This window comes from Ochotona princeps, chromosome 18 (assembly GCF_030435755.1).
Source record: "Ochotona princeps isolate mOchPri1 chromosome 18, mOchPri1.hap1, whole genome shotgun sequence".
Lineage (NCBI taxonomy): Eukaryota > Metazoa > Chordata > Mammalia > Lagomorpha > Ochotonidae > Ochotona > Ochotona princeps.
The window spans coordinates 24,073,032-24,099,353 of NC_080849.1; the positions used below are offsets into that span (position 1 = coordinate 24,073,032).

Here is a 26,322-nt window from a genome sequence, read left to right on the forward strand (position 1 = left end):
CCCATGCTCTTGTTAATACTGCATCAATAACCCATATTCAAATGTGTGGTCATCCCATTCTCTCAAATAAGATATATTTTGATAGGAAGATAAGTGGCATTCATACCCCTCATTAGCTAGGAAGTTCTACCACATAGTCACTATATTAAATGCACCTAATGGTGGAGACAGCATCATATGGTGGAATACTCCAGACAGGGAATCAGGTGACCTTGACTCTAATCTGAATTTGGTTTGATTAACTTGCACAATTCCCTTGCACTCTATAAGCACTGGTTTATTATTTTTATTTTAAATTTCTTTATTATTTATCTATTTAATAGGCAGAGAACGAGAGAGAGTAAGAAAAAGATCTTATCCCTTTGACTATTCCCAATTGTTTACAACAGCCCAGGTCAAGGGCTGAAACTGGGAGCTAGAAATCCGGTGCAAATCTCCCAAGTTAATGTCAGGGACCCATTGATTGAATATGTGTCTGCTGCTTCAAACACTTTGTATTATTAATTATTATTATTTATGTGCAGTATATTATTATTATGCATCATTGTTATTAATTATTAATCCATTTTAATGGAATTGGGCTGAAACTGGAACTCAGAATGAGACACACTGATAATGTGATGTGGACATCTCAAGTGCTAGTTTAATCACTGTGCCAAACACCACTCAGAAACCAGATTTCTTATTCAGAGTTGGACTTTTATGCTTCCACAAATTTTCTGTAAATCTAAAATTCTGCTACCATTTACAGATACCTCTAAAATCTTCTAAGTTTATTATTCAATTAATGTGACACATGAAAACTTTAGTTAATAAAGAAAATATAAACTGCAACTTGAGCTCAATACCTCTGCTGAAAAACTTACCACAACTCACTATGAAGTATAACTTGGTTTTCAATTCTTTTTTATATTTGTTTATTATTAAAACAAGAGGTATAGAAAAGAGGGAGAGATGTGAGACAGCAAAAGGAGAGAGAGAGAGAGAGAGAGAGAGAGAGAGAGAGAGAGTGAGAAAGAGGGACACAAAGAGACAAAGAGATCTGAGAGAAAGAACTTGTATCTACTGATTTATTCCTCAAATGGCCACGATGGCCAGGAGTGTACCAGTACAAAGATGAGAGGCTAGAATTTTATTTGAGTCACCAATGTGGGTGGAAATAGTCCAACTATTTCGGCCATCTATTGCCTTCCCAACCACATTGTCACGGAGTTGAATCAGAAATAAGAGTAGCTGGGATCAAGGCAGTCATACTAGATGCCAGCATTGCAATTGGTGGTTTCATTTGCTATGTCACAGTAGTGGCTCCAGCTACTTATTTTGTGTATAAGGTATATATGCCTGAGTCCTTCAATCTAGTCTAGGATGTCCCTTACAGTGAAAAGCTGTTCAGAACCTCTGGTCCCTTTACTTATAAACATGCTAAAGAAAACGTAATGCAGCCACATGCCTTAAGGCACACATCTGGAAACAACTACAAACCTAGAGATAAACCCTTGTTTAAACATAATGGTGTAGGTCTATCAAGCAAGCATTCACAAACATTGAAAACATAGAGACATACAGGTGGGATGAAACACCCCCACACCACTTCAAGGTAATTCATTGGAAAAAGAAAATATAAAATGTTGCCATCTCTACAAGTATCTCACTGTATTGCTAGAGAAATTATGTATTTCTCATGAACACAGAGCAATTCAAACAGTGATCAAAGCAAGTTAATTCTGACCACTGTTTGTAGACACTGAAAACAGATCGAATAAATTGGAGTAATTAAAGAAAATTTCCATATAAGTGTTGGAAAACTGAATTGAATGACTTAAATTGAGAGAACAGTGGCTTGGCCATTTTTAACCCCAATGACTCTAATCTGATCCAATTTCTCCCATATCCATCATCCATAATAACTCTTATCAAATCATATTACTCAAGCTTGAACTAGTGTCCAATCTCTGTTATTTGAATTTCTTGTTAAAAATAGCATAATGCTTATGTTGTCTTGATCCAAGTTTTTCTACAAACTATTTTTTGTTGTTTTATAATTTATTTAAAGTTTCTGAAGCTCATTAAGGGCATCTATAACATGTATGAATAACCGCACCCACATTTCAGTGCCTTTATGAGAATTACTCAGATGATGCATATGAATTGCTTGCAGGAATGGTCACAGGAATGCCTGCACATTATATGTGTTCATTGCCAGCGGTTAGAATTATTAAAGCTGTCATCAGAGTCTTATATAGACAAATAAAGGAAACCTCATTTCTAAACATTTTTAAGCCTCTCTGTTAAATGGACAATTAGTTCCTAAGGAGCATACAGAACAGTGCTAGTCACAGGTGTGAAGCTCAAATATATGGGAAACAAATATCCTCTTTGTGTTTGATTGTGTATAGGCTGTGATTTTCAATAATAGTATGATTTTTTCAATTGATGATTCTTACTTAGACTTATTTTTTGAAAGACAGACTTACAGAGAGAGGAAGAGAGAACTTCCAGACATTGATTCACTCCCAAATGGCCTCATTCGGGACAAAGTTAGGTTGTTTTGATGCCAATAGCCAGGAGCTTCCTCAAGTCTGCCATGTGGACACAGGACCCAAGCACCTGGGCCCTTGTCCATTGGCTTTTCCAGTAACACTGAGCAAACAGTATTCAAATGGATGCCATATGGGAAGTCAGTGCTAGACACAGTAATCACCATATCACAGTGCTGACCTGTGCATAATTTTTTTTATCTTGAATATGCTCATAAAAAATTGACACATCAAATTTGAGTTCAAAAGAGTAGTAAATTCCAAATTTTGTGTGCCTTTGACTCTTGTTAAAAAGCAATTTTGAGTGATAAGAACTGGTTGGAGTTTTAGCATCTGCATTTCTAGTAACTCCCAGGTGAAGCCAAAACTGCACCTCTCTTTGAAATGGAAGGTAGTGTGGAATCTTTCTTTATGAGATTAATGGGATATTGCTTGCTAATTTGACCCTTCCTTTTGTAGCACCAAAGACAAATTTAGCCGATTGTACGTTGAATTAATTGCATTAATCTAAGATATAAATTAAGAAGAAGAGTGTTTCAACAACATCAAAAAGCTACAACCAGACTTATGAATTAAAGCATCTAAAAAGGCAGCAAAGTACGCATGTCCTAATCCACTACTCACTTCACTTGCTGTCATTTTGATTACCACTGTAATTTAGGGATATTTCCTTGGTAAGATAATTTGCCAAAATTATAATCACCTTGACAGTCACGAAGGCAACATGTTATAAACACTACCACAGAGTGTTTATAACAATGTAATACAGATAAAAAGTTCAATATTTTATTTTATGTTGCCCAAGTATGATACAGAAAAATCATTCTAAAATTTGACTTCTGAAGTAATTTTAATATTATATCCCAAGCCATTTATTATATTTAGCTCTGACTTTGATGCTAGAAAAAAAGGAAGTAACAATTCTTTTAGATTAGCTCCATGGCTAGAAAGAATCTCAATGCCTGCTGTTCTTGGATTGTTTGTGAGTCCTACAGGAAGTGTGAAAAACTGCTTGGTGCTACCACCAAATCTTCAACCATACTTCAATGATCTCTTCTGTTGTGCTAACTAAACATTGAGTGTCTAGTTTAGTGCACTAACATGTAATGTATCTTTACCAAAAACAATTTAAAATGACCCATGCTCAAGATTCCCAATCCCTTTACATTATTGAGAATATGTTGAAGCATGAGATTCATAAACACCTAACATTAATAGAGGCTAGCTCTTTTTCAATGTGAAGTAATATCAACAAACCATGGAGTGCTATTTAGAAAGAAAATCCTGGAGATGAGGTTGGCAGGTTTATGGCACTAGCCCTTGTCTTATTTGCAGTAATTCATTTTATATATGGTGAAAGCCAAGGGCTACCAGCCTCTGTGATTTAACTCAAACAATAAGTAAGACTGTGGTCTCAACGAAGGAAGAAAATAGGTCTGTTGATTAGCACACTGTTTGAGGGGACAGGAGAAGGGAAGGGAAATTTTTAAAACCCATAATATATCTATATCTATATCTATATCTATATCTATATCTATATCTAAATCTATATCTATATACATATCTATATCTGTCTAAGGTTTTGCTATCCTTCCTGCCTGAATAAATAGATAACTCAATGAAAATGGAATCCAACAGTACTTCAGCTTTATATAACCTCTTTGGATGACTACACCTGCTTACATAGCCACCATCATGAGAACAAGAATGAGGAACTCTTTATTTTTCCTCATAGAACTTGGATCATAGAAAAGCAAAATTTCAAAGATACTATCCAATAAAAGTTTATCTGGGACTTGAAGCATCAGAAAGCAGAAATACAGCAATAAGATAGGGTCTTTGCGCTGTTTGCCAGTGATGATTCTAGAATTACAACAGTTAAGTCAAAAGCTGTTCTCCTGGTCATTCCTTTTGGAAAAGCCTTAGAGACTCATGACGGCCTGGACCCTGCGGATGCCCAAGGCAAGTCATACATGTCCAGTGCCTAGAATCCATCACACCTCTCCACAGGAATTGACTTTTGCTCCCAAGCCTAGGTCTCAATGACTAGAATTATTTTCTGCTTTCATGATTTATATCTTCAATATGTTCAAGATATAATAAAATGGTTGCCAAGTATCAAGTTCCTGTTTCATAAGTGCCACCACTCACAAGGTCCCTCTGTGGTCATTTCTCAGGCTAAAAGATGATGGCTTACAGAATTTCCCCTAAACCATGGTTCCTTGGAGAAAGCAGTTCTGGAAAGCATCCCAATAGTCGTTTTCAAAACATGTTTATTAGTTTTGATGACAATTCTGCACAGTCTTGGGAGGAATACTGCTTGTATAGGTTTACAGGTTTGATGTGCTATGGAATTGAGGGATATTTTTAGCAATGGCTTAGTTTTTCAGAGAACTTGGGTCACTTTTCAATATCCTGGAATTTGTCTTTAATCAGTGAATTTTTACAATTAACTCATTACTTGTGTTACTAAACGTAGCATTATGCTTCCAAAAAAAACCCTCCTGGTTGGGTTAAGTTTCCATCTGTGTAATAATAAAAGTCAATTATGATTGCCATTATAAGACATAAATTACTTCACAATTCCTACTTTCAGAGATGAGAATGGACTGTCTTCTGTGTAAACATTCCTATGTAGGTCTGTCACACACACCATTGGAATCAATAAATTTCACAGAAAGGCTAAAGGCTTGCAAGAGAAAACTGCTATGGCAGACACTAAATTACAGGCTTGCTATCACTGCCTCATAACTTTAAAGTTCTACTCGCCAACACTTAGAGCAGCTTTCCCTGATCCATTTACCTGTTTGCTTTTCTACTTTTGCCTCCTCATTAGGTAGAACCATACTTAGCTTTTGAATTCCTGTTGTCTCTGTAATCTATATCTATCCTTGATAGGTCAAAAGTAGATGAAAAAAAGGAAAGAAAGAAAGAAAAAGGGGCCTGGTGCGGTAGCTTAGTGACCCATGTCCTCACATTGCACATGCTGGGATCCCATCTGGGTGCTGGTTCATGCCCCAGTGGCCGCGCTTCACATCCATCTCCCTGTTTGTGACTTGGAAAGGCAGTTGAGGGCGGCCCAAATCTTTGGAACCCTGCAGCCGTGTGGGAGACCTGGAAACAGCTCCCAGCTCCTGGCTTTGGATAGGCTCAGCTCTTGCCGTTGTGAGCACTTGGGGAGCGAATCAGCAGACAGAATATCTTCCTCTCTGTCTCTCCTCCTCTCTGTGTATCTGACTTTCCAATAAAAAAAAAACTTTAAAAAAAGAAAAGAAAGAAAAAGAAAGGAGCCTTATTAGACTAGATCTTCTGTGTTATCCTTATAATTTAATGATCTCTCCTCCAATCCGGAGAACTTAAACATAATGTATACTTCCCTGTGACTCGAAAGCACAAACACGTGGAACTGAAGGACCTTAGAGAAAAAAAAAATCATCAAGACCCATGACCATGATTTTCATCTTGGCTTTCAGGTGCCATTTTATCACTCTTCTTATAGCATCCATCAAGAGCACAAACTGGAGATGATTCTTGCTGAAATCATGTGGGTAGGACAGACAGCACCACTTTTCTTCATAAGAATGACATGTTTTCTGTTTCTTTGTATGTGAAGTTCTTATTTGTATCAAAAACTCAGTCACATTCACTGGATTCTCAGGTTGCTTTTCTACGTTAACTGTGGCCTGTTGAATTTCAGAAGACCTAGCAAATGCAGGCTCTGAATCAGCTCGAGAGCTGCGTAAATCATGATGATCAGCCCCAGAGGTCTACAAGGCTACCCATGAATTGATGCTTTGAAAAATAACTGAGATGAAACCGATACACAGCAGGACTTGGTAACTCCAGGATAGATGAATATGGTTAGCGCACTGAGACTCTTAGACATCACCAAGGAGTCAACACAACAGATTTGGGACATTTTGTGCTCTCAAGTTTCAGAAACCTACATTATGTTTTTAATATTTTATCTATTTGAAAACGAAAGCTAGAGAGAAAAAAGGGAGAGAGAGACGGAGGAGAAACGTCTCTCCATTGGCCGATCACCAAATGTCTGCAACAGTCAAAGCTGGTTGAGAATGAAACCAGGAACCTGAAATTTCCAGAAATCCTGAAAGCACCCTCTCCTACATGGGTTTAGGGGCCCAAGCAATTGGCTTACCTTCCTCCGCTTTTCCACGCACATTAACAGTGACCTGGATCAGAAGAGAGCAGAAGGGACTCAAACCAGTGCCCCTATGAGAAGTTGCTATAGCAGGCTACAATGTAATCTATTCTACCACACTGCCGTCCCCTTCAGAAACATTTTTATGCATGTGCCATCGCGATAATGAAATCTTGGACACTTGTGTATCTTTCAAAAATTTGTTTAGTAAGTATACCTTAAGAACAAGAATAATCAACAGTTTCTTTGCTGTTATTCCAACAAACTCTTCTGTGCTCAAGATAGCAAATGAACAGATTTAGAAAATGGTTGCCTTTAAGATACAAAACCAGGGTATAAATATTTCGAAATATTTACAGAAATTTTCCTAAAAGTGTATCTTTTAGACTATTAAAACAATTATTTTCCAGATATCACTTATCTTTCCCTTTGTTGTAAATGAATGAGAAAACCCTGGAAAATAATCCTTCTCCAATTACTAGTCTTAGATCCATGTAAATGCTAACTTTTAAAAAATTCATTATTTTATAATGCAGTTCCATAGCATCTGGGATTTACCTTTTTCCCTTCTTAAATCCCACCTCACCCCTAACTCATTTCCCCTATAGAATTACAATAGCATAGTCCTTCATAAGCCATTGTAAGTCCATCATTATGCTATTTAAGTGTATCCTGACATTGTAGGTATAAACAATGATGGAGAGTAAATGTTCACTTTGTAAAAACATTAACAAGAGGGCCCAGTGTGATGGACTAGGTTTTGAATCCTCACCTTGCAGCTGCCAGGATCCCTTGTAGGTACTAGTTCCTGTCCTGGCTGCTCCACTTCCCTTCCAGCTCCCCGTTTGTGGCCTAGGAAAGCAGTGGAGGATAGTCCAAAGCCTTGGGACCTTGCATCCTCACAGAAGAACTGAAGAGGCTCCTAGCTCCTGGCTTCAGATTGGCTCATCTCCAGCTCTTGTGGCCACTTGGGGAGTGGGAGCACGATGGAAGACCTTTCTCTCTGTCTCTCCTTCTCTCGGTAAATCTGACTTTCCAATGAAAATGAAAAAATCTCAAAAAAAAAAAAAAAACCAAGAAAAGACATGTTACTTGACATGTTGTAATTTGGTTTTTAGTAGTTACATATTAGCTTTCTAGGATTCTGCCTAGGATTCATATCTTCCCCATTATAGTGACGCCATATACCCATACATCACCCTGAAAGAGTATCTCTATAGTTCATCTTTGATTTAATTTTTAAAATCTCTATTTTTCAAATTTATTGTATTGGAAAGGCTGAGACACACAGGAAAAATTGTTTGGTCCATCATAATTGTGACTTCTTTCTTTCATACCTTTTTCTTCCCCGGAGGGTATGTTTTAGTACCTAACCATCTGTGCACTCTAGCCTTCTCATCTTCACAGTCACTGCATTTGACGGAACTTGAAATTAGGCACAAAACAAAGACTTTCAACAAACGACTGATTCCATAACTTTTCCACACCTCATACAAAACTGTAAATAGTCAGAAATTTCCAGAATGTCCAAAATATTCTGGACTCTGCCTAGATACCCTTAGCTTTTCAAAGCAGAAAATGAGAGAAACTGATAGGACAGCATTTGACTATGCCTGTGCATCTGTATTACAGTCAGATATGGTTGAAGCTAACACATAAATTACATTGATAGCTATGCTGCTCAATGGATGCAAGATTCAAGAAGAAAAATGCCTCAGAGGCAGCTCCTTTCTACAAGGTAGGCAAAGAAAAAGACTGTTTTTTTTTTACTATGCTTTAAATCTACAATTTGATACTATTCTTCTGTTTCTGATACTATTTAGTCACATCTTGTCTTTTTGTTCTCCTATTTTTTAAAAACAAACTAACATATTAGGTAATGAAATCAATAAAAGCTTATGAGATAGGAACAATATGCACAAATTAATGTTTCAGTAGAATAAAAACAGAGAACTCCTGCCCTGGTTCTTTCAGATAGCATAGAAAAGTGATAAAGTTAAAAATAAACATTATTTAGTGTGAATTATTATGCTTAAGTTTCCCACTGTTACCCCATTTGTTTCTCACAGGAATTCCACATAATTTTATACATGAGGGAACTATTTATATTTTTAAGAGTTATTTATTTTTATTAGAAAGGCAAATTTACAGAGAGAAGGAGTTACACAGAGAAAGGTCTCCCATTCACTGGCTTACTCCCTAAGTGGCCACAGCAGCTGGAGCTGAGCTGACCCAAAGCCAGGAGGGTCTTCCAGGTCTCCCATGTGGCTGCAGGATCCAAAGATTTTGGTCCATTCTCTACTGCTTTCCCAGGCCACAAGCAGGGCGCTGGAAGAGAGATCTACATCTATGTTAAGAATATCATAGCCATAGTTAACAGGAAGAACACAAATTTGGATAGTGAAGAACTAGCTAAGTAGTTGGAAGAGCTAGAATATTTCTCTCCTGTCTCTCTTTCTCTCTCTCTGACTCCTCCCCCATTCTGCATTTCGGATTTCTCTGTGTATCATTTAACTGTCCAAAAACAACAGTATCTTTTAAAAGTAATACTGAGACTTGACAAAATATGCACCGTGCCTTCACCGGTTGGCAAGATATGTTCTATCTCCTGCTTATTCCTGCCTCTTTCACTCTAACCATCCCAGGATGCTTGAGACACAAATACAGTTTATCTGTGGTGGGAGTAAACTAGGTCCAGAGAATGAGGTAACGATGTAGATTGAGTTAAATGTGAATTTATGAGGAGGAAGGAAATGAGCATATAAAAGACACTGCTAAGAAAAACGCAACGGTGTTCCAAGGAACAAGATGGAAAAGACCAAGCAGCTGCAAGAGCTGAAACTAAGTCCATCCAAAGCCAGGAGCTTCTTCAGTGTCACCATGTGAGTGTAGTATCCCAAGGCTTTGAGCCATCCTGAACTGCCTTCCCAGGCCACAAGCAGGGAGCTGGATGGGAAGTGGAGCAGCTAGGACACAAACCAGCATCATATGGGATCCTGGCACATGCATGGCAAGGATTTAGGCACACCAGGCCTTGGAAATAATTTTTGAGCATTAGACCAGGGAGTTTGGAATTCATTCTACATGCCAGTAAGGCAGAGATTCTTTTATGAGAATTTACACGAACTGAGAAAACTGGAGTTATATATATTTATCATCTATTTTCAAATTGGATTTTATATACAATATAAATCATAATGGATATTACAATAAATGCAAATCTAATTAATAACCTAATTCTCTCAGCTTTTGTACTGTGTATAATTCTAATTAAATTACTCATGGCATCCACTTTTTTGTAATGATTTAGGTTCTGACCTTTCACACACATATCAATGATATTATTCAACTTTTTAATTACATGTGCAATAAAATGCAAGGCAATAATTAACGACTGACATCTTTCCAAGAAAAATAATTGGTCATCATTTATTAGTTATGAATGAATAGAAGAAAAATCATATCAAAAATACAGAATTTTAACTTAGTGAGATAATGATCATCTTGCCTTGTTAAACTTCTGGAGGTTCTCGGACATCCTGCCTATCTTTTTTTTTTAATATATTTTTATTTTGAATTCTGAATTATGTGGTACAATTTCGTATAGGCTGGAATTTCTCCCCAAACTCCCACCCCCAACAGATTTTCCCCCATTTTACTACAATAGTGTAGTCCTTCATAAGGAATCATAATTCTATTAGCCTCTTATTTAAGTGTACCCCGACATTGTTGGTACAGACAATGTCAGACAGTCCAGCATCCCATTGTCTGCACACGTCTCAGAATTTCGTTGGGAATCTATCTTTCATCAAGACAGTTCTTCAGCAATCTATGCCCAGTTTCAGCCTGAGTGAAACATTTCCATCCCTCAAGAAGGTTCCCAGGATCACGCTGTGGGCTGAATGAGGTGCGGGCTCTAATGAGATACACAAGGAACCATGTCCCACTGCCTGCACTCAGGATCAAGGGAATAGTCTACAAAGTCTTTAGGTCCTGTCAGATATGAGTGAGCTTGCGGTAATTCAAAGCACCTTACAAAGAGAAAACCAGAGTGTGAAAAACAGAGTTGGATGGAACAAGTAGCTTGAAAGGGGTGGACAGGTAGCTGGACAGAAGTGATAGAAGAATATTATAATATATGTTCAAAAATCAAAATGAAACATTTATTTTGGCATTTTGGATTTCCAGGTTTGTAAGTTATTTACAAGACAATGCAGTTCATGTTCCTTTGAGTTGAAGAGTTATTACAAAGCAAGTGTGTTGTGTGTAGTAAATTCTTCATATTCTTTTATTCATACTCTGACTGATGACCAACAGATGCTAAACGCCCCTAACTGATTTCTCCTGTAGCATTACAATAGCATAGTCCTTCATAAGCTGTTGTAAGTCCATCATTACGCTATTTAAGTGTATCCTGACATTGTAGGTATGAACAATGATGGAGAGTAAATGTTCAGTTTGTAAAAAACATTAACAAGAGGGCCCAGTGTGATGGACTAGGTTTTGAATCCTCACCTTGCAGCTGCCAGGATCCCATGTGGGTATTAGTTCCTTAATTTTAAGAAAATAATAACTAGTTTGAAAGTTTAACTTCTTTTGATGATCAATAGCCAAAGTTTATTAGTGGCATCAGACTTTTATAGACTGAGGGGCACATAGGATAAGGAAAGAGGTATTGAGCTTATCTACAGGACCCATCAATTGTTGCCATATGCTTGTTTGGAACTCTTGTTTGGTATATCCCACCAACTGTTCTCATTCAAATGCTGTCTCCCCCAGTTGTTCTCATACAAATGATATCCATTTAGTTCTACAAATGGTATCCATTCAGTTGTTCTCATACAAATGTCATCCTATCAGTTGTAATCCTATGCTCACTGACTTTCTAGAGTCACAATGTCCACATACAAAACCCCAGCAGTCTGATATTAACTTCTGACATCTTAACATCTAGACTAAGTACTCACATTGTGCAAATGACAAAATGTGGAGAGAATAAAAAGCAAAATGAGTTAGAAAAATTTTCTCAGCATGCCTCATCAAACTATATCCTCCATTAAGGAAACATCCAAAACTTTAGTATTATTTTCTTGTCTGTCTTAATTCTCTGCTAGGAGAAAGAATAGTAATTAGAGGTAATATTTTATTACTGCTAACACAGGATAAAGTTGTACTCATGTAATTTTGCCTTTGGTAATTACAAGTACTATCAACTCTTGATGTACTGAAGTCACAGGATACAGAGAGAGAGAGACCAAAACCAGAGATAGATCTGTGTCTCCAAAGGCACAGAACTGGTTAAGCAGTAGCTAGAACCTCATGTGGTCTCCTCCCTCCTTCCCCAGGGGTGTTGGGGAAGTAGGCAGCAGCTTAATGGATCTATACAGAAACGGATGACTAAAGTTAGACTACATGATGCTAGGAGGGCCATTTAAATTAAGACGGCTGAGTTAACCAACTCATTAGGTTTTCTGCCAGACTATTTCAGCAGTAACTTCCTTCACTGAATTTACCATGTAAATTTGACAAAAGCTATTCTAACTTGTAGAGGTATTTATAGATTATGACTTTTTAAATGTGTACTGTATGCACGTTACCTATTTCCAACAAGAATTTGAGAACACTTATAGAAACAAGTGTATAAAACCGTATATCCTGTAAGAAAACACAAGAAAGTTGATTCCTCAGCTTCTCAAATTTTAGCATGTGTCATTCAGACATTGCTGGGTGTTAGAATTTGCATTTATTTATTTATTTTGAAAGTCAGAATTAGAGGGAGATATAGAAAAAGATCTTCATCCAGTGGCTGATGTGCCAGGCCAAAGCAAGATGTTTCTTTCAGGTCTCCGATGTCGGTTGCAGAGGCCCAAGCAGTTGAACCATGTTTTGCTGTTTTTCCTAGGCTGTTAGCAGGATCAGAAGTCAAGCAGCCAGGACCTGAACTGATTCTCCAATGGGGTACTGGTGTGAACGGCTGTAACTTTACTGGCCATACCAGCTCTTTTTTTTAAAAAAAAACTATTATTATTATTTCATTTTACGACACAGTTTCATAGGCTCTGGGGTTCCCCCAACTCTTCCCCCCATTTTAAATTCTTCCATATTGTTACAGTAATACAGTTCATAACCAGTCATGATTCTTTCATTGTGGGCATGGACCATGCAAATAGTCCAGCGTCTTATTGTCAAGATAAATTCAACAGTTTCATTGAGAGACCATCCTTGGTCTGAAAGTAGAGTTGGCAGAATATCATCCCCTCCAATGTAAAGCCACTACACAACTTCAATAACTGGAAGAAACATGGAAATTTGCAACATCATGAAGTTAATTGACATAGTTAAAAAAGATTTATTTATTTTTACTGCAAAGTCAGATATACAGAGAGGAGAGATAGAGAGAAAGATCTTTCATTTGATGATTAACTCCCCAAGCATCTGCAACGACCCGATCTGCGCCAATCCGAAGCCAGGAGCCAGAAGATTCTTCTGAGTCTCCCACATGGATGTAGGGTCCCAAGACTTTGGGCTGTCCTCAACTGTCCAGGACACAAGCAGGGAGCTGGATGGGAAGTAGGGCTGCCGGGATTAGAATTGGTGTCCATTTGGGATACTGGTTCGTTCAAGGTGAGGATTTTGGCCATTTGGCCAGCATGCCAGGTCCTGAAAGCTTAACTTTTGGAAGCAAGGCATTGGTATTTGCCTGGAATACAGAGCTTTATGCATCCAGACTTAAATATGCTGACTTATTAGAAGACACCAAGCAACCAGTTCTGAATATCTGTTTTCAAACATTATTTTATCAAAGTTTTGAATTTGTATTTCAGCTAAAGAAAACAAAGGAGAGTCTCCTCCATATTTTAAATGAATTAACATAAAAGAAAGGGGATCTTACAGCAGACTGAGAGTATCTCACCCAGTTTCTGATTCAACATTGTTTTCTGGGTACCACACAGTTCAGATATTTACTGGAAAAAAAATGAGCTATTCATGCACTAATTCACTCCCAAAACAGATGAGGCTGGCATCCAGGCACTTGAACTTCCCTGTGAGTGGATGGAATACTCGAGCCTCCACCATTGCCAGCCTGCGTCTGCAAGAATAACACTCTGGAATCCAGAGCTCCAGCCTGGTGTCAATCTGAATACTCTGACATGAGATACAAGCAACTTAAATTCTGCAACCAATGATCATTCCTTACTTTATATAGATGAAAGAATGAACGTCAACAGGGTCATGGAAAATGTCTCTGAGGAGAAAAGGATTTCAATTAAAGTCAATGCTAAGGTAAAGCCTTCCAACAGGGTCACGGGGTATAACAATCTGAAAGAGGTCAGAGAGTACATGTCACAAGTACATGGTCAAAAGCAGTCCAGGACAGGCACAGGGCACAGCTCCTGGGATGTTCTTCTCCTGGAAGGGCATGGCATGAAAGTAGGGGAACCTGCATGGAGTCCAGCTTGGCAGAAGTAGGTTGGCTATAATAAGTTATTAAAGTTAGAGATTAAAGAATCAAACCTTAGGTGGATAATGATGACTGACAAAGCAGTCATCTCTTTTTACAGACTAGAAAAGTTAAAATAGAGACTTAAGTAACTTTTCCCAGGTCTCACAAAAAGCAAATATATAAGTGTTTTTAGAAATGGAAGGCAATGATTTCCCAATGCTTGTCTCCATACTGTTAGATTATATTAAGGTCCAAAGTTCTTCAATTTAGTGCTTTCCACAGATATAAAATTCATTTTGGAGGGAAGGATGGAAGTAGAATTAACAATGACTGTTGTGATTTTCTGTAGTATTTCAATCTTGTTGCTTATGGTTTTGTAAAAAACAGCTACTTTATTTAGATTTCTATATATTTCATAATGGACAGTCTGCCTCTAGTCAAATACCATTGCCATTCCAAGGGGAGCAATATGTAATGTTGTCAGATTTTTCAGGGAGATAAATTTAATGGTTTAATACCAAATTATGCAAACTGAGGAGTAGTTGATTTAAATTTAACTTCACAATGAGATAGCAAGTTATGAGAATATCTGAATGATGAAGTGGAAATTTAAATAAAAACATATGCATTAACAAGGGAAATTGAAACAAAATGGTTTTTGTTTGAAAAAGTGATTATTTTTATTCCCTCTCCACTACTGTTACATGAACATTTAAGCGGCATTTGGTCATTATTTGTCATACGTAACTTATGAATATTTTATAAGGTCCTTGGAAGTACTACATTTACATAACATATGCTAATACTATAACACTATTAGAGTACAAGGGTCTTTGATGCAAAATCTAATCGGAATTTATGAAGTATATCTATAGCTTAACATTAAGCAAGTGTTCATTTCTGCAGTGCAGGAAACTATTCTTGTTAGCCATTCCAGAGTTATTCAGTAACTCTGGTAACTCTAGCAACAGAAAAACATTTTGACTAGGCCAAATATTCTTTATTTTTACCATTAATCATTTTTACTAAGATTACAATGGGTGATGTTATTTTATGATTAAATGTCTTCTTTAAATAGTTTGCACTATTTTGGTATTCTTAAAGCCAGTAAATGGTAGTGGGGATTCATAAGTAGAAGCATTTATGTGGAAAGAATGGGAAAAAACTATTCACTATTTCTTTTCCCAGTTTTTCATGAATGCTATATAATCAGTCTCCCTAAAAAAAACTTGTTCATGATATCACATACATATATTTTCAAATAATTTTAAATGCTCTCAAATTGTACATAGGATTCCAGCACATAAATTGTCACAATCTGAAAATTTTAAATACATATAGTTTCTTATGATAATCAGTTAAAATGTTCAACAAAAATTAAAATTCTTTATAAGAATTTTTCATTGATTATAATAAGAAACAGGATAATGTGGATGCAACCTAATTTTTCAGAGAAGGATTATTCTCTTTTTTTTGGAGGGAAGACATTTAATTTTCCTTTCTTAACATTTTCACATTCTTTTTTATGTTTTTCTCATATGTGCTGAAACATGCTGTATTTTCAAGAAACATCAGCCTCAAGCATTTAGGAGAAGGTGACTAACTGATTTCTACTAACAGAATGTGGATCCATCAGTATGGACTATTTTTACAATTTAACATCATCTCCTGAGATCCTCTGAATTCTCTCCATTCACTTTGTGTTAATATGTCCTAAAGAATCAATGTGAGAATCTGGATGCCTTAAAATGGGAGAACTACTTGCTGAAAATAAAAAGCGCCTCTTAACAAAACCCTTCTCTGTGGTGCACCATGGCATAAGTCAGCATAAGTCAAAAAATAAACTAAGGAAATGAAAGCTTTTTTTGTAAGACATTTTGCCTCCTGTATAGGTGAATTCTTTTTCAAACAATGCTGAAAAACTCTTTCCCTACAGATCTCTATTTATTTCAGTATATGTGTTTATATTACGAGCCCCCATACCTATGCCTGCATGCATGGCACCCAAATACCTGAGCTTCCACTAGAGCCACCCTGGCTCTAGTAGCAATTTCATATGTTCAACTATTCTAGAACTCTAAAACATATAAACTCCATCTATTGCATTGGTAGCCCTTGAACAAATTGTGATTGAGTGAGAGCCTATCTTTATTTTTACATTTTCAATTGTTTTATTTAAATAAATTGAAACATTTTTCATGTATTTCACAATGCTGATTTAGGAGCATGCTAATACTTCTCACCCTACACTCTTCGTGCAAGTGCTTCCCACCCACAAAGGTTTGACTCCTCCTTGCATCGCCCGCTGCCTTATCACACAAAAAAAATTTCTAGGCATTACCTGTAATGATTAAATGCACACATATAATTTTGAGGATAAATTAAATATACGAGGCTTAGGGCAGTAAGAAAAAACAACCTCATATCTAGCATCAAATTTCCAAGATCTACACTTGGACCATTAAAGTTTAATGTCTAAGAAAGAATTAGCAACAAATTCAAAGTAAAATAAATAGAACGATCTTGTTGGCATCTTCAATCAATTTCCCCATATATACCTTCCAATAGCCAACATACTAACAAGTCATGAAAATAAAATCAGATATGCTACACACTGAGAAGTTCAAATTTCCTCCATAGATAAATAGGACAATTTCAAGGGAATTTCTGTGGCCTTGGCAGTCTATGTTTTGGAAAACAAAGTATATTCTTTTCTTATGGTTTTTTTTTTTTGTACTGGAAAGTCTGACATACAGAGAGGAGGAGAGACAGAGAGGAAGATCTTCCGTCCCATGATTCACTCCCCAAGTTACTGCAATGGCCAGAACTGAGCCAATGCAAATGCAAGGGCCAGGAGCTTCTTCTGGGTCTCCCAGGTGGGTGCAGGATCCCAAGGCTTTGGGTCATCCTCGACTGCTTTCCCAGGCCACAAGCAGGGAGCTGGATGGGAAGCAGAGCCGCCGGGATTAGAACCGGCACCTATATGGGATCCTGGCGCATGCAAGGCGAGGACTTTAATAAACACTACACCATCGTGCTGGGCCCCTTACTGGGTCCTTACTATCGTAAGGACACTTTCTAAAAAAAGTGAATACAATGAAATATTCTGTTGGAAAAAGAAATCAAGGACATCACCAAGTGCAGCACCTCTCTCATTTACCAATATTATCCAATTTAAAGGAACATATGTATTTTACTAAGCTGGCACAAGAATATACCTTGAGCTGGTAACATTGAACATATTATATCTAGAAATAGATAAAAGGTGAGCAAATATTGTACAAAGCTATTGTAAAAAGGAAACAGAAAACTGTGAATAAATACTGTTAAGCTGATAAAATTCTCGCTGATAATTTAAAATAGTAAGTGTAATTTAAGAAACTTAACTAGAGTAAATATATTCAAATAGACATGGGAAAGCAAAACAAAATACATGATATTAAAGTCAGAGTTACACAGATAGGGAGAGACAGAGGTAAAGAGCCAGAGGCTGGGAGCCATAAGCCAGGGGCCAGGAACTAGGAGCCGGGGCCGGAAACTAGGAGCCAGGGGCTGGAAACCAGGAGCCAGGGGCCAGGAACGAGGAGCCAGGGGCCAGGAGCCAGAAGCCAGGGGCCAGGAGCCAGAAGCCAGGGGCCTGGAACCAGAAGTCACGGGCTGGTCGGCAGAAGCCAGGGGCCAGGAACCAGGAGCCAGGGACCAGGAGCCAGAAGCAAGGAGCTTCATTCAGGTCTCACATTTAGGTATTTGGGTACAGAACAATTTTTCCAAGGGCCCCTGCTTTTCCAAGGCTTTTATTAGGGAGCTGGATGAGCAGCCAGATTACAATCCAGTGCCTATACAGAGTGCTGATTTCACAGGAGGCCTCTATACTACGTCATGATGCCAGTCCCAATGTACAGATTCTTTAGTTTGAAGGTCTGCTAGGCATCGTGGTCATCAAAACAGTCTGGCACTGGTACAGAAATACAGAAGATCAATGGAAAAGAAAATAAATGCAAGAAGGGAGCCCACACATGTACAGCCACTCATCTTTTACAAGAGAACTGAAAATAAACCAGAAAAAACACCTGGTCTCTTCAACAAATGCTATTGGGACAACTGGATAGCAGCCTGCAGAGGTCAGAAGCAAGACCCCCACCTGTCACCTTATACAAAAATCAGCTCTCAATGGATCAAGGACCTAAATCTTCACCCAGAAACCATTAAACTATTAGAGGAAAACATTTGAAGCAATCTCCAAAGTGTAAGAATCGGGAAAGATTTCTTAGAACAGTCACCAAAAACACAGGCAGTTAAAGCCAAAATAGACAAATGGGACTTCATTCAGCTGGGAAGTCTCTGTACAGCAAAGGAGAAGATCAGCAAAGTGTAGAAGCAACCAACAGAGGGAGAAAATTTTGCACACCACACAAATGATAGAGGACTAAAGATCCAGGATTTACAAAGAGCTTGAGAAACTCAATAACAGCAAAGCAAATAACCCTGGGAAGAAACGGATGAAAGAAATGAACAGACATTTTTCAAAATAACAAATTTAAATGGCTAACAGACATATGAAAAAATGCTGAGGCTCCCTAGCTATCAGGGAAGTACAAATAAAAACTGCATTGAGGTTCCAACTAAATCCAGTGAGGTTGTCTACACAACCTAAGCAATTCAAGAGGGAATGGTACACTAGCTCACATTCTTAATGAGAGTTTCATTATTTTTATTTCACTTTGTCTTGTTAAAATTCATTCAAAATTTAAATGAATTTAATCCAACATGAATGTGAAATTAGTTTTTGGGTCAGTGTCACAGTGCAGGGCTTTAATCACTGCTTACACTACGAACACTCCACACTACAATACTGAGTGTAGTAGCAGCTGCTCCACTTCTAATCCAGCTCACTCCAATGCACCAGGGAAAGCAGTGGGTGATCTCAGTACTTGGGCCGGATGACCCATGTGAGAAGCCAGAATGGAGTTACAGGATCCTGGCTTTAACCTAGCACAACTCCACTCACTGTGACCATTTGGGAAGTGAACCATCAAGTGGAAAATCTCTCCCTCTCACAACTCTATGTGTGTGTGTGTGTGTGTGTGTGTGTGTGCATGTTTCCCAGTTTCCCTAATATTCTGCATTTCAAATAAACATTTTTTTAAAATTTCATTGTAAATTTCTATTTTTCTTCCTATTGTTGATTTTGTAGTGTGGCTTTTTACTTAAAGGGATGTACAGTAACTGTGAAATGGAGACTAACATATCCAGATGTGAGGATACAATGCAGTATGCATCTGTACTTCCAGACTAAAGATGAACTTCCACTGAAACTGTTTACTATATGACAATAGGATGCTGGACTCTCTGCCATTGTCCATGCCCACAATAATGGACATATGACTGTGTATGAAAAACTATACTTTAGTAATGATATAGGGGAACTTGGTGGTGGGGAGGGAAATTGGGGAAGGGGGTAAGGGAAATCCCAGGGACCTATGGAATTGGATCATAAAATGATAATAATAATAATAAGTAAAAATTTTACAAACAATAAATAATAAATAAATAAATGATGGAGTCATTTCATGCATTTGCCCCCTCATATTTTTTTTGTTATCATTTTGTGACTCAAGTTGTATGATGAAATCAATTACTCACACTGATGATTTGCTCTTCAGGATCTATTAAAAGACTGAATTATTTTGGTGAATAACTTATCAAAGCATTAGTAACTTTTCATTAAATTACTTTTTTTTCTTTCAGCGATGACAATGCAGTTTATTAGTCATCAGTTTCCTGATTATCATGATCCCACTATTGGTGAGTAAAAATATCATCTCTCTTTAAACTCAAAGACATTATTTTTAAGCCATATGTTTAAATGATCATCGCTCTCCCAAGAGTCACTAATGCTTAGCTACGTACGTTAGCAAAATGTGCTCAGGATAATATAACCATTATGTTATCTATGTATCTTGGCACTTGCTGACTAGTATTAGTCACTGATTTTGGTATTGTAAAAATTACTTAACTTTATGCATGCATCTGGGAGGGTCTTTAGATGTAAAATAAGTTCATCCACCACTCATGTTGCAGATAAAGAAATATTTCTATAGTCAAAAATCTAGAAATCTAGCCTTGTTCAAATACTTTAAATATATATATGTGTGTGTATATATATAATAATATATACTAGAGAAATATTCTACTAAGAAAGTAAGCCTTTTCTCCTCCCATTTCAAATTGCTTGACTCATTCAGAAACATCTTGTGGATAGTTGACTGACAATTTCCAATAAGAATTTACCATAGCATACTCTTCTAAAGAAATGAAAACATACCACATTTTAACATTTCCTGACGAGGCATGTCCTGCATCACTGCCACACTCCTCAGGGCTGCCTGCCTCCCCAGGTTGTGTGATAATCTGGCTACTCTGTGTTAGCATCAATTAGCCTCTCAATCAGAAAAGCCCTTGTCTTATCTTCATTAATAAGGTCACCTAGTTTCTGTGTCCTCATCAACCAATTTTATGTCAAGACCTTACCTGATATAAAAAATATTATGATGTTTAATATTACTTTGCAATCCCTCCACCATATATAGATGTTGAAATAAACTAAAAGCTACTTATTTTGAATGTCTTCAAGTTCACTAAGGCCTCTAAATTAACTGAACTAAATTAATAAAATATAAGTTCAGCCATTTGATACATTGCTAACCAGGACAGACTAGTTTAGGGAGATGAGCTTCGTTTCTGAAAAGAATACACTTACTGTTTAAAGTTTTGAAACTCTTTAACTACAACAAATCTTGATTGAGTACACTATAAGTCCATTTTCTAAATACCTTCCTTCTGAGTACCAGCAGCTTTGCACAATCCACTACGTCACAGAGGAAATCTTTCAGGCCAAAAGCTCCGAATCTTTCCTCTATAGGAAGTTAAATAATGGGTCATCTAGGGAGTTGTGCTCTCATTCTGTTATTAATTAATTATTATTCTTTTTTTTTTAAAGATTTATTCATTTTATTACAGCCAGATATATACAGAGGAGAGACAGAGAGGAAGATCCTCCGTCCGATGATTCACTCCCAAAGTGAGCCGCAACGGGCCGATGCGCGCCGATCCGAAGCCGGGAACCTGGAACCTCTTCCGGGTCTCCCACGCGGGTGCAGTGTCCCAATGCACTGGGCCGTCCTCAACTGCCCTCCCAGGCCACAAGCAGGGAGCTGGATGGGAAGCGGAGCTGCCGGGATTAGAACCGGCGCCCACATGGGATCCCGGGGCTTTCAAGGCGAGGACTTTAGCCGCTAGGCCACGCCGCCGGGCCCAATTATTATTCTTTTAATTAACAACAACAAAAACCAGACTTCAGGTGTTTCATGCATGCAGTTCTGAGAATTAGATTCTTCCCTTGCGCTTTGCTTTCCTTTCATTCTCTTCTCTTTCCTTCCTTTTCTTTTTAACTTTTTAAAATATAATACTTTTCATTTACTTCATATTGACTGGATTAATGTTTTGATTAACATAGTGTCACACAGATAAAAATTAGTAAGTCCACTATTTTACGGAAATACAGACTAGAAGATTATCGCTTAAGCTTTATATGTATTGCTCTCTCAGAACCTGGCTTCCCACTCCCTGGCCTTTCATGCTTAGCAGTTTGAACAGAGCAGCAAACATGCATCTATCACACAAGGCTGTTTCGAGACGGAGGAATAAGAAGTAGGTGAAGATGACCCTTTAGATATTTGTCAAGCAGATGCATTCAGCTAACTGGACATTCAGTGCTATACAGATCGCTGAAATCATACCCTTATGTGGCTGTAAATTACATAGATTTAGAAGAAGAAATTTGAAAGTGGAAGCATAGATTTTATGGATTTGCATTTGATTTTCCATTATTTCATTTTTTGGCTTCTCTAATGGAAAGATTTGTTAATAATTCCCCATTGGTATCTGGCTTGAAAAAGGTGAAAGTGCCACATAACTTACTTTTCATCTTCTCCAGTTATGTAACTATAATTCATTTTGGTTGCCTTCATGGTCCCTCAGGAGAAAATTTATGTTTGTACCATTTTCCAACTGTACTAACATGAATAACATGAACTAAGAATACTCTTTTATGATTTAGGTAAGAAATAAATATTTTTAAATCCATTTCCAGGAGTCTTGTCATATTACTAATTGAACTGTTGGAATAGTTTTTTTCCTGAAGTATTTGTGGGATTAGTATGGTTTAATTTTCTGCTTTATATTAAGCTTAGGATTACCCCACTTTGAAATCTGAAAGTCTGAACGCTTAGATTCCCATTATCAGCAAGAAGGAGAGATATTCTTTCACATCAGAGTTCTTGCCAAAGGAGTGATTTTCTTCCCACTTACTGATAGAAGTTGTAAAGACAGTAAACTGTGACTACAACTTTTACAAATCCACAGAAAAAATCTAGGAATATTTAAAGACTTTATTCCTCCTCAGGGGAAAACCTCGTCCAAAAATTATCTGTACTTTTTAATAAAAATTTCTTTATAAAAATGTTAAATGTGAAGAAATTCAAATTTCACCTAAATCTGTAACATGTTTGTAGTTGGAACTCTTCTTGTCCATAATTCTAAGCAAAGAGAGGATTGCTGACTTTGTCCTCTGCAAGATGAGATTCTTTTTCCTTAATACTAAGAATGTAAATATAGTATTGTTAATTGCAGAATGTATAATTCAGTGTAAACTATTTTGTCATGACATCTTTGTATGTTGGGAATTATTCTATACATGAATGAGGATAATCAAACTAACTGAGTATCTGCTTATAGATATCTGATTGTCTTCTTTGAAAATTCACCCAGGGGTACATAAGGCATAATTCCCATTTGGGGTTGCGTGGAAAATTCTGAAATTTTCCATCAATGAATCCATTCTGATTTTATCTGACCTGTTGGCACTTAGGCAGGAATTCAGTTCAAACTAATGACATTCTGCAATTCTGTTTAATCATCAGGAACACTGATTTTAACATGCTTGGTAGTTAGGAAAGTGAAAGAAAAGATTGCTAGAACAGAAGTGCTGACACCAGGTGAGACATCACACTTTGTGACAGAGAAGGGATATCTGAGGAACCACAAGTCCTAATAGCATAAATGGCATCATTACAGGGAAGCAAGAAAGAGACAAAGGTGTTATCAAGGACTGTGCCTAAGAGGAATTAAGAGGTGAACATTATGAAGTAATATTGTCATCTCTGAAATAAATCTGGATTTATTGACAGTCTGCTCAATTTTGTTTTCATTTAGAGATGCAATGCAGACAAAACAAACCTGCTCCAACGCTAAAAAATGAATTCCCAATAGACCTTTGCCTCACCCCAGATTTCTTCATCATGGCAAACCTCTTTCATTCATTAGTTCCTTATTCCAGAAACCCAGGAGTAACCCAATTTCAGCTTCTTATCAATTTATGACCAGGATTTCTCCTCCTAAAATATCAGGGACTTTCCCCATCTCCCCAGGACTCCTCTAGTCACCTTTGTCCAAGCCAGTCCTACCCCAAATTTGGACTAATTCAATTAATTCACTTCTATTTGGAATAGACAGATAAATATAGATAGATCGATAAAGTTGGCCTATCTTATTCTGTTTCATATTCCACAGTGTTGTATTACTATACAAGATGAAAATGAAAATTTATTAATGAAGATTCCTATGTTCTTATTACTCTCTACCTCCAGCTTTCTCCCTTGCTGCCATCCATTCCCTTCTTGTGCTTCAGCCTTCTGTCAAACCCACAGATGAGCCAAGCTCTTTCTTAGCGCAGTTTTACATGTATTATTAACCCAGAATGACCTTACTTCCCTTACACTTTTGCCATGGCAACCTTCAATCTATTTAATATTTTGCTTTAAACATTGCTTTTCAAGAGAGCTGCTGTTGTAAATGAAGTTCTTGTACCTTTTATTTCTGAACCTGGAATATTTTCTAATGATCCATCTTCCTATAACTAAATAACTCATTAAATGAGTATTTTACTATGGTTTATAACAGTAGGAACACTGCATGTATTATTTTTACTGTGTAAGACCTTATCAGAATGTCAATCATATAGTGCCTGCTCAATACGTATTTATTGAATGCAAACAAACTCATGTGTAGAAAAGCATTGATCCTTTTAAGATTTTGCTACAGTTTTAGGGAGCAACTAAACTATTAAATAACAAAGATATGCTGATGATCATTCACAAAATGTATCTATAATACTGGAGTTATTAACTGATCAGAAACGTTTTCCAGAAGAAAATTTAATTGAAAGTTAAAAGCAACATACTAACGTCAATTATGATTTTCTTGCTTTGTCTTCATACTCTCTCTATTGTTGACTTTTTTCTCTATTTTAATTAATTTATAGGAAAAAACAATTTCATAAATTTAATAGCTATAATTCTAAGAACAAAATATTTTTCCTCCCTGCCTCTCCATCCTTACGTTTTTTTCTTTCTAATTTTCTTTGCAATAGCATACTTTCAATTTATAAACACAGACTCAATGCTCTTCTAAATAAAGAGCTCTGAAAGTAAAAATGTAAATAAACTACTCTTTCACAGGGCTATAGACAAGCATAGTAAACAACAATCAAGTCACACAATTTAGCTACATACATATTAACGGGTTTTCTTGTATGCTATATATTAATTCTAACCAACCAAAGAAACATATGATACTTGTCTCCTGTGGGTCTGACTTATTTTACAAAGAACAGTTGTATAAATAACTCTTCCATACGCTTATTTCAGTTCCTTTGGGATATTCCCAGGAGTGAAATGACTGGATCATACGACACATCTATTTTCTTTATTCTAACGGCCACACGGGCTTGTGATCCTGAGAATTCTTCCATGCATCTTTTGGCCATTTGTCTTTACTTCATCATTTGAAAAATGTATGTTCACAGCCTTTGCCTATTTTTTTCTTTTATTGTTTTGAATTGCTTAAACTCCTTATATTTCTTGGATATTAATCCTCTTTCAGTTGTACAATTGGAAAACATTTCCACTCACTGTCAGTTGCCTCTCTGTTGAGTGTTTCTTTTGCAAAACAGAAGCTTCAAAGATTTATGTAATTCTATTTGTCTATTTTTGCTTTAATTGCCTATGATCTGAGGTCTTATCTCAAAAGTTTTTCCATATGCTAGTGTCTTTCAGTTTCCTCAACATTTCCTTCTGATGGTTTCAGCTCTTAGTTTTAGGTCCTAATTCACTGTGAATTGATTTTTATGGAAGGTGTAAGGTAATCTTGTTTCTTCTGCATATTTCTAATCTTCCCAGCATAATTATTGAAGTGAGTTACTTTAACTCACTTGCCAAACAATTGATCATAGACATGTGGATTAGTTAAGGTGGTGTGTGTTGGTCCATAGTTCTCTTTCTTTATTGTATCTTTTGTTAGTTTTTCAATTAAGGTTGTGCTGGCTTCATTGACAGAGTTTGGGAGGATTCCTTTCAATTATTTTGAATAATTTGAGAAGAATTGGCATCTGCTCTTCTTTAAACAGGTAGTGGAATTCAACAATGAATCCATCCAATACTGGGATTTGTCTGGAAAAGGCACGGTGTGTGTGGTGGGGGAAGGGGAGGGGTTGATGATCTTTAGCACTGTTTCAATCACAATCTTTCTTTTGATCAATTTAGGTTATCTCTGTCTTCATCCCTCAGTTAAACACATTGTATGTGCCTAGAAATGTATTTTCTCTAAATTAAGAGTTTATTGGTCTATACCAGTATGTAATAATTCCTGATTATTCTTTTTATTTTTGTGTTATCTACAAAACACCTCCTTTTTCATTTCTAACTTTACTTAATCTGGGTCTTCCTTATTCCTTAAAAAATATGTATTTTTGAGCCTGGCACAATAGACTAGTGGCTAAATCCTTGCTTTGCATATGCCAGGATTACATAGGGGCACTGGTTCATGACCTGGCTGCTCCACTTCTGCTTCAGTTCCCTGCTTGTGGCCTGGGAAAGTGATTGAAGAAGGTCCAAAGACTTGGGACCCTGCATCTGCAAGTGAGACACAGAGGAAGCTTCTGGCTCCTACCTTTGAATGAGCTCATCTCTGGCCACAGGGACTACTTGGGCAGTGAGGAAGCACACAGAAGATCTTTCTCCCTCTATCTCCTTCTCTCTGTATATCTGCCTTGCCAATAAAAA

The 26,322-nt window shown here is 37.1% G+C and overlaps 1 protein-coding gene across 1 annotated transcript in view; it reads left to right on the forward strand.

Annotated features, from left to right (window-relative positions):
• Nucleotides 1-26,322, forward strand: part of RIT2 (Ras like without CAAX 2) — a 273,324-nt gene that overhangs the window by 39,198 nt on the left and 207,804 nt on the right. Inside the window, exon 2 of the mRNA XM_004579532.3 lies at nucleotides 19,892-19,948. Within this exon, the coding sequence (XP_004579589.2) occupies nucleotides 19,892-19,948 (57 nt within the window). The remainder of the gene's footprint in view (nucleotides 1-19,891; nucleotides 19,949-26,322) is intronic.